General features: G+C 45.5%; 1 protein-coding gene across 1 annotated transcript in view; it reads left to right on the top strand.

Annotated features, from left to right (window-relative positions):
- Positions 1-6,461: 6,461 nt before the first annotated feature.
- MYB (MYB proto-oncogene, transcription factor) overlaps positions 6,462-9,805 on the top strand; it is a 31,206-nt gene continuing 27,862 nt past the window's right edge. Inside the window, exons 1-2 of the mRNA XM_081094099.1 lie at positions 6,462-6,571; positions 9,034-9,105. Of these exons, the coding sequence (XP_080950225.1) occupies positions 6,491-6,571; positions 9,034-9,105 (153 nt within the window). The 5' untranslated portion in view covers positions 6,462-6,490. The remainder of the gene's footprint in view (positions 6,572-9,033; positions 9,106-9,805) is intronic.

Below are 9,805 nucleotides of genomic sequence, written 5' to 3'. Positions count from 1 at the left end.
ACTGATACCCCAAAATGTCTGGGGAATGAAAGTAGTATAAATTCTCAAAACAACACATAGGAAAATGATACACAAAGGAAATAACGGAATTTGGTATCTTTCCACTTAAAAGGAGTTTAAGAATCATAGAGCAGTTTTAACTCCTAAGAAACTTGGGAAAGAGGTTATGAACTCACTTTGGGAAGGGTTCAGATATTCTCATTGTAGCAGAGGCTCAGTGTTTGGGAATCATGCCAGTTAGATTCATAAAATAATCCCAAAGACAGAATGCAATTCCTTTACGGGTGGTTTCTAGATGTTTGTTCTGGATATTTTTTAAATGTGTTTATTTTTGATGTGGAGAAACTTTGTTAAAGAACCTAGCAATAAATACTGGCTTTAAAAACATGTAAACTTACAAGTGACTTGTCTTTCAGAATTGTGAACTGAAATATCTCACAGTAATTTTGTTTCAGTGTTGTTTTTCTCACAAAGAAAGGAATGTTTTAATCTTACCAGCAACTGACATTTTTTGATAAGAATTTAGACTGTATTTCAATTTTTAAGAAACAAAGTTTAAAACACCAGATAAAGTCTTGAAACCTAAGATGCTTCACCATTTAATAAAATTATGACTCATTTCAGTAAGAAAATGCTTTTTTAGTAAGAAAAATGCTTTCTGAGCTAAGTTTGAACTGCCGGGGCACATGGGACACCCACAAACCCAGTCAGCAGAAGTCTCAAACTCCTATAAGATTAAAGGAAAAATAAATTAGTGTATACAGAGAATGAAGAAAAAAAAAATCCCCAATGGTACAAGTCTATAAACGGAAGTAAAACTAAAACTCCCCTAAAATCCCCCAATCACCAATCCTTATAAATGCAGCACTTATCTCCTCCCTTCACTTCTTCGGGAGCCCCTCGTTAAATGAACACGAACGTTTTGGGCGATTTTTATCTAGTAAGACACTAAGCATGGATACCGATCTCCGCATTACAAATTGTTTAAGTTTTAAAAGCGCGCGTGCAAACGTGGGGTTTCTTGAGTTCTGCTAGGGGCGGGCTGTTCGCAGCCCCGTGGATTTTGCAGGTGTGGAATCCAGGCGCGATCCCCGAGTGGGACCGGGGCGGAGGCGTGGGTGGAGCCGGGCGTGCACCGGCCGAGAGTGAAGGGCCTGTGACTGCACGAAGGCGGCGTGTGGGCTCCAGGATCTAGGAGGGGACTCAAAGCTCCGCGGGAGTGTCCCGTACGTGAACCGTGATCGCTCCAGCTCCACTCGAAATGAGTGTCCTTTGGCACTAACGAGTTAAATTAAATTTTTTTAAAGACCTAGCCAAACTTCCTATGAACATATAGGCTCCCATCCCTACTATCCGCCCGCCGCCCGCGTCCGCCCCCATCTCCAGAAATCTAAGTTTTAACCCCAGCCTAAACCCCAATCCCTAATGCGGCCGTCGCGCCCCCCACCCCGCCCCGCCGCGCGCCCATCGCCGCCCCCGCAACAGTGAGTCAGAGCCCAGCGAGCTCGGGCTCGGGGGCCCGGAGCGTGCCGAGTGGGGAGGCCACCGGGCGGCAGTGAGGCGGCAGCAGCGCGACGCGGCGCGGGCCCTCGCGGCCGGGGCCGGGGAGCGGGGTTTGCGCAGGAAAAGGCGCCGCCGCAGCCTCCGGCCACCCCGCCCTGGCCCTGGGCTCCCCGCCCGCGCGCCGCTGGGGCCTCGGGGCGCGCCAGGCGCAGCGCGGCGGCGCGGGAGCCGGAGAGGAGCGGCGGCCCGGCCAGGTCCGCTGCCCGGCGGGCGGCAGCCAAGGCGACCGTGGAGGCGGCGGGCAGGGCGCGTGCGCACTGCAGGGGCGCCAGATTTGGCGGGAGGGGGAGTGTCCAAAGCTCTTTGTTTGATGGCATCTCTGTTTACAGAGTTTACACTTTAATATCAACCTGTTTCCTCCTCCTCCTTCTCCTCCTCCTCCGCGACCTCCTCCTCCTCTTTCTCCTGAGAAACTTCGCCCCGGCCGTGCGGAACGCCCGCTGCGCAGCCGGGGAGGGACGCAGGCAGGCGGCGGGCAGCGGGAGGCTGCAGCCCCTTGCGGTCCCCGCGGCTCCCGGCGGAGCCCCGCGCCCGCCGAGCCATGGCCCGGAGACCCCGGCACAGGTAACGGGGCGCCCGGGAGGGCGGCCGCGGGTGGGGGCGCGCGGGGCGCGGGCGCGAGGCTGCCGGAGAGCAGGTGGGAGTTCGATCCCGGATCCGGTGCGGGGCTGTCAGGTCCTGCGAGTCCTTGGGACCTCTGCCTCCGCAGCAGAAGCCGCTGGGAAGACTGATGAATGGAAGCGTCCGTGCAGGAAATGTGTCAGGACGTCGGGAAGCGCTCCCTGCGGCTCGTTTTGCAAGTTGCCTTTCTCTCTGGGGGAGAAAGAGCAGCACGTTCCTGCGGGGGAAGGAGCGGTGCCCACCGGCCCCGGGGAGCCCACTGGGTCCCTGGCTTGATGCCGCGGCTGTCGGCGAGGGAGTCGCGGCATAATTGCTGGATGCATTACGATTTGTTTGGACTTGGAAATGCCGAGCATATGGCAGATATAGGGGAAATGCCGGATTGTGTAGTAGCTGCAGGTAGTTCATTTAAATTTCATTCATTCTTTATGGAGCCTAAGAAGAGCGTCAGCTGACAGGCGGCTGGGGAAAAAAAAATATTTTCGGGGAGGGAATGAGTCTCTACGTTTGCAAAATTGGTTTAAGCCCTGGCTTTGAAGGTTCTGATCCTTATGCTCTGGGAAAGTTATTATTTCTAATGCAAACATTGCACACGCGCCGGCGCCGCACATGTCACCGCGCCTGGGGCGGATGGGTGAAGTCCCTTTACATTTTGGCCGGACGGAGGGGACCAGGGAACAGAGAGGGAGGCACACACGGGTCCGAACTGTCAGTTGCTGGCGCCCGGGCTTCCACCCGCCCCTGGACTTCCCGGACTGGACGCGCGGGAGCCCACTAGGAGCGGCCGGGCTCGGGGGCCAGCTTTGCGGCCGTCAGCGTTGCCACCCAACGGAAAGGGACCGAGTCGGGCAGCACCCCAGGCCGCTGCTGCGCAACCGGGACGCAATCCCCGAGGGCTCTTCCCCTGGGCTGGAGGCTCCGGGCGAGGCGCGCACACGTGGATGCGGCCGAGGGCGCCGGCTCCTCCCCGCACCGTGCTCCCGCCGCCTGAGGTCGCCGGGGCGGAGGAGGGGTGGCCGGCCGGACCCTAGCAAAGAGGTCTGGCAAAAAGGTCCTGAAGGCAAAGCGGACACAACCCCTTTCCCCACGGCTGGTTTGATTTTCTGGTGCTTATTTGGTTTTGAACCGGCTATTGCCGGTCCCCGCGCTGCACTGGGAAGTTGCACCGAGCGTGGGTGTGGGCCCTGCAGCAGCACCCTCGGACCCTGTCTGGCCGGGCGGGGGGGGTGGGGGGGGGCAGCGCCGAAGCATGGCTGGGCGCCGGAGGAAAAGGGAGGCGACTTGGGGTTTGGGGGTGTGGGAGCTGGCTCCCTGCGCCTCGCCCTGAGCCTGGCCGAGCGGGGCGAGGGTGCTGCTTCTCCTCGAGTGGTTTCACCTTCGCTTTGGGGACTTCACAGGAGAGAGCCAAGGTCACCTATTTTCTCTGCGAGCAGAAAGTGGGAGGAAGTGGAGGAGCGCTGGGAAGGGGTGCTGGGAGGAGGCTCGGTGGACGCTCGGCGCGGGGAGCTCTCGATCGTCCCCGCCGGGCGGGGCGGGGCGGGGCGGGGCGGGGCCTCTCTGGTTCCCTGCGGCTCCCAGGTAGCCGAGGGGGGAGGCGGCCTGGAGGGGCGGGAACCTTGAACCTGCCTCCGGGGGGGAAGAGAAACCCGGCTGCGGGCCTGAAGCCGTTTCTTGCTAGGCCGGCGTCAACTGGGCAGGGATTATTAACCAGGTCAGCGAAATGAGTCTGAACCCCATTTCTAGAATCACAGTAGCGGCCACAAGACACTTCCTCCCGCTCCCCTCCCTCTTTCCCAACCCCCAGCACCTCTTTTCTTTTTCGTTTCTTTGCACGGTTTGTTTCCTTGACAGAATGTAATATTCATAGTCGTACTCTTGTAACCACACCAGGTCTAGCAGGTGGGGGAGTCAAGTGCATCAAGCCTGAAATCAGCCTTTGAAAGTTCTCTGACTGTTGGGTCTGAGATCTTGTCAGTACAGATGAAGGAAAAGTTATTTCAGGCCCTTAGTAGAAATTAATCATGCTACTTAGGCGACCCGGGCAACCTAGAGCACGGAAATCGCATGCAAATCTCAAAGGCGAGCCCCCGTGCCTAGCCTGCTGATGGACCCAGGAGCGTGTGAGCAGCTCTGGGCTCGCCCTGCTCCCCACCCGGCCCCTTCAGGACCCGCGGAAGTCACACGCCACGTTTCCCCCAAAAGTCTGCTTTAGCACATCTCTGCGGCTGTGCTTCATTTTTAAGAGACACGGAAGTCATGCAACCATTATTTATTAGCACTGGAAAGTACCTTAGAAATAGATTCCAAGCCCTTTAGGTAGACGCAAGAAACTGAGGTCCTGAGAGAGGGGAAGTGATTTGTCCAAGTCGGGCAGCTAGGTGGAGGCAAACTAGGACTGGCACCTTTGCCTCCAGAATTCTAGTCCTGTTTGATGCCTGTTCTCTCTCAACTGATGTTGGCTGCCCCCTATGGGTGGCTGAACATGTTGCTTGTTTCTCGGAGTTGAGCTGTTTCAAGAGAGAAGTTCTGAAAATGTAATCTCCAGATCCCGCCCAACCTAAAAAGTTAAATTGAGTTGAATCTATGGGTCACTTTCAGATTACTCTGATTTTCTTGGTATCCCGGATATTTCACAAGGGTGCCACTTCATTGGGGGATTTCCAAGGAGTTCCCTGTGAATCTTTCAAAAGATGCTGACCTACAGCTCTGGGCTTCTAATAATGGTTTCACTTATGATGCTAGTATTTTTTATTCAAGGGAAACTATTGTAATTATTGATCAGAAGTTAAGAACCTCCGGTTGACACTGCAGAACTTCAGGCTCTTGCTGGAAGGGATAGACACTAAATGAAAGAAATGGTTATGGATTATAAGTACAGTTTAATGTCGTGTGTGTGTGTGTGTGTGTGTGTGTGTGTGTGTGTGTGTGTGTGATGCCTTTTACTTTTGGATCACATCCTGCTTGTCACCATGCATCCTGGACCTTCAGATTGTTGCCCCAAATAATAGTTTTAAATTGTAAGAACCTCAAATTCAGGATTTTTGGTAAGCCCTTTTGTTTGCCTTATAAAGGGTGGGTAATGTATACTTGTAAAATAGTTTGGGAAGACATACCTAATATGAATATAAACTTTCTTTTTAAAAAGAATAAGTTACATTATGATATTGCTTTATATCATTATTTTATTAGTCTCAGTATTACAAGAATAAATTTTATTGAAGTTTTTCAGTTAGTACAATTTTTCTTCATATCTTAATTTGATAAGTAAAAATTATAAGTAAAAGTAATCTGTGACTGCAAAATTATTCTCATCTATTCAGAATATGATTAATAAACATTAAGTATAGAGTAACTTCAAAAGTCATCAAAATTCATAGTTTGGGTCAATGAGGTAAAAGAAAAGGCTCCTTTAAAAACAGTGGTGGGTTCTTTTTAAGCCCATCTGGGGGAATTCCTTAGTTTTGAATTAGGTACATTTTAAGATATTTCAAATACCATTCAGTCAGAGATTTTTGAAAAAAAGAGTAAGTAAGAGTCTGACTATCAGGTGGTGTAATTATACACTTAGTCACTCTGGAAACTGAGTGTTGTAAATGTGGCCACAAGTTGGATCAACTGGCCTAGAGTTTTGAAGTGTTTGATATTAATGTTATTTACAAAGTAGATCACTTGAATGTTTTATTCTTCCTCAGGTTTTTAAAATCCTTTCCTCTTAGATTCTCTTAGTCTTCTAATCTTGAAGGAATGACTATAATTATATTGTTGGGTATATTACTTCCTGAATGTTTTTCTCTTAATAAAACACCAGTCCCATTGGCACAACATAACTGAGTTATTTATTGTATTTGGGAAATATTATTTAAATATTGTGATGTATGCCAAAGATCTTGAGTGTATAATTACGTAAAGGACATGGGCTCTCAGGCCTTTTATTGTCCTTAATATTAAGTTTTAAACTTAAACCTTCATTGGTTGGAAGGTTGCCTGCCAAGTGTGTAACTTGTCACTGGTCTAACAGTAACAGCAGGTTTAAACATGCAGAGCAATAAGAAAGTGCCAGGTCCTTTGCTGTATCTGTGGAGACCGATAACAGCAGAACCAGTTTCCAATACTAGAGCAACAGAATGCAGAAAACAATCTTGTGCAAGTTTTCAAAGTTTTATCATCTTAACCTTTGAAATGATTGTTGAGTTTTTGTGGAATTTTTGTAATCCAGTAGTTTAAACCTTCTTGTTTCAGTCTATATCTGCCCATCTTTTATTTTTGCAGCATATACAGTAGCGATGAGGATGATGAAGACATTGAGATGTGTGACCATGACTATGATGGGCTGCTTCCCAAGTCTGGAAAGCGTCACTTGGGGAAAACTAGGTGGACCAGGGAAGAGGTAACTAATCATGTCATTAAAACGTGGGGAATAGAATGTAGAATGTATCCGTTTATGAAAAACAAAATTTCAGCTAAACTACAGGTGCTCAAACTCATTGTCAGGCTCTTTGAAATCATATCCTAGCCTGCCTGTGCAGCATACTCATACTTACCTCTCACCACTCCCCATATGTGCACTATACCTTCAATATCCAACCCTTTTGTAGTTCTTTGAATGTCCTCTCCTCTTAATTTGTTTCATCTATGCTTCCTGCTGCCTATCCTGTTCTTATCCTTTTGCTCCACGACTTCTTACTACTTCTTTATTACCTGTGGAGATATCACCTCTTCTGTGAAGCCATCCTTCACTTTCCTGGGATGCATCCTGCAATCATTGGACACATGTTCTTATTATTGCTGTAACATATATGCCTCTTACAGGAGGCGACAAGTCTACTGAGGGCAGGGCTACATATCTGTTCATTTTTGTGGTCCTTGAATCCAGAATTGCTTAACGCAAAGTGGACTATTAACAAATGTTCCCTGAACAAATAGATGAATTGCTATTTCCAAAAACAAAACAAACAAAAGAGTAAAAAGAACATTCATAGAACTTGTTTTAATGGATTCATTTAACATTCTTAAAATATAATCTATAGTATTTCACAGAGCCATATACATGGAGATCTGTTCAAAAAGCAAAATAAACAACCATTTGACCCAGTGATCCCACTGCTAGGAATATATCCTAAGAAGCCTGAAGGAATATATGCACCCGTGTGTTCATAGCAGAAAGAATATATACACCCCTATGTTCATAGCAGTGTTACTTACAATAGCTAAGATTTGGAAATAGCTCAAATGCCCATTAGTAGATGAATAGATTAAAAAAACTGTGGTACATTTACCCAATGGAATACTATGCAGCTATAAAAAAGAAGGATCTCTTACCCTTTGAGACAGCATGGAGGGACCTGGAGAGTATTATGCTAAGCATAATAAGCCAGTCAGAGAAAGACAAGTATCACTTGATCTCACTTATATGTGGAATCTAATGATGAAAATGAATTAATGAACAAAACAGATCCAGAGACATTGAAGCATTGACTTATTTCAGGAGAAGTGGGCGGATAGAGATTAACCAAATAATTATATGCATATATACATCTCCCATGGACAAACAATAGTGCAGGGAAGGCCTGAGGAAGGGCTAGGAGCGGAGTGGAGGGGGGTCAATGGAGCTGGAGAAAAGAAAAGGGGCATCTGCAATATTTTCAACAATAAAGATTTTTTAAAAGCAATCAAAAATGGAAGGAGATATATCTGCTTACCTTTTTCTGATAGCTTATTGAAAGCTTGATCTTTGTAGGAATGAAAAAATATTTAAGGAGAAAAAGTATGAATGTATAGGAAAAGTTGCTTTTTCTTTGAAGTTTCAAAAATTTTGCAATTGATTTTTTAAAGATTTTATGTTAGAATTAATGGTATTGGTTCTTCTGCAGTTTCGTTCCACCCTACTTCACATAAGCCAGAGCTCCTCTTGTTAGGCAGGCAGGATTTCCAGTAAGGTCCATAGGAAATACATAATTTACCTATGGAGATTTTGATTTAGAATCTAAGTCTTAGATGGTTCTTCCACATAGCGAAGTTCTCTTGTTAACACTGGTTTCCTAATTCCCATGTCTGTGTCATACCAGGGATCCACATTGCGTGTGAAGTTAGCTGTGCAAAAATGTGAAGGTTCTCTTTCACTTGGTAGATCATGTTTAGAAAGAGTGAACTGAAAGAGTTTCCCCTGATGTTTGGTGTCTTTTGTGTTCTAACAAGTTTGTTCTATTAAGTTCTGTATTCTAATAAGTTAAATTATGCATATCTTTATACAAAAACTAAATGACTTTATTACATCATACATACCTTTAAGTTTAATTAAGAAAAGTGATCTTCCATTTTTTTTTATTTGTAAGAGGTTAAAATAACTAAATGTTAGAATGGTGGTTGAGCTATTTCTTACTCGAGATCCTATCTATTGCCATGTCTAGTTAAATATCTTGAATCTAACATTGGAGGTCTTTTTTCCCCCACAGAGTAAAACTTTTAATAGTTACCATGTATTAAACATTCAGTGAGCCAGACATTATGCTAAATGTTTTGCATAGTTACTTCATGTGATCCCCAAATAACCCTTTTGACATCAGCACTCCCATTATATAGATGACAATACTAAGGTCCAGAAAAGCAAAATGATATAATCAAGCTTATACAACTAATCAATAGCTGAGTCAAGGTTCAGTCTTTGGTCTGTCTAACTCTAAATAAATCTATACTCAAAATCAGTATGTCACATTAATTATCTGTTGTATTTGGATATTTTTGAGAGATATTTTGTGAATTAGGTTATTGAATTGATTCCCCTTTACTCTAACTTGAATAAAGTTGTACAGTAAATGACTGATGTCCTTGGATTACCTTTAACTGTCTTAGGATGAAAAACTAAAGAAGTTGGTGGAACAGAATGGAACAGATGACTGGAAAGTTATAGCCAATTATCTCCCGGTAAGTTAGTAATTTTTTCTTCATGTAAAAGGAAATCTCCCAAAGATTTAAGTAAGATATTTTGGGAGAGTATGTGAAGACATTGCTTATTTGCTATATATGAGAAATTGGGGGAGAAATGCCTCATCCATAACCTGTAGTGTATATTATAATACATATAATTGGGGTTTCTGAATCTATTATTAAAGGACATACAACATTTTCCAATGTTTTCTTCTTATTTTACCTTTTCATTTGTTGGATCATATAAATATCTTTTCATTTATAGGATACTATAAATTAGCACTCTGGTGATTTGTTATATGATAGATGACTAACCTTGTGATATTTCCCCCAAGCCAGCTTCTTTTAAATTTCCTTTTAAATTTTAAAAATAACCATGTTTTGGTACCCCAGTTGAAAATTTCTGAGTCCTTCTAGACTTGTTTCCCTCCCCATCGCCTACACCTAAGTAGTGACTAAGGGTTCTGGAATTCCTTTGTCATTGGTCTTTTAATTCTCCTCACTATTCTCCCTTCCCTCTTCTCTGGATGATTACAGTGACTTCCTAACTGGTTTCCCTACTTATAGCTTTCCACTTTTTTACCCTTTAGCAGAGGGAGCTTCCTAAAATGCAGCTGTACTTTATCTTTTCAAAACCAACAACAGTGACCTAGTTTCACAAATTAAGTGCACTGCCTGGACCTGGCACACAGGGTCC

The sequence above is a fragment of the Myotis nattereri genome (assembly GCF_964212035.1).
Source record: "Myotis nattereri genome assembly, chromosome: 6".
Classification (NCBI taxonomy): Eukaryota; Metazoa; Chordata; class Mammalia; order Chiroptera; family Vespertilionidae; genus Myotis; species Myotis nattereri.
Note: the sequence above shows the minus strand (reverse complement) of the source record. Positions and strands in the feature narration are given on the sequence as shown.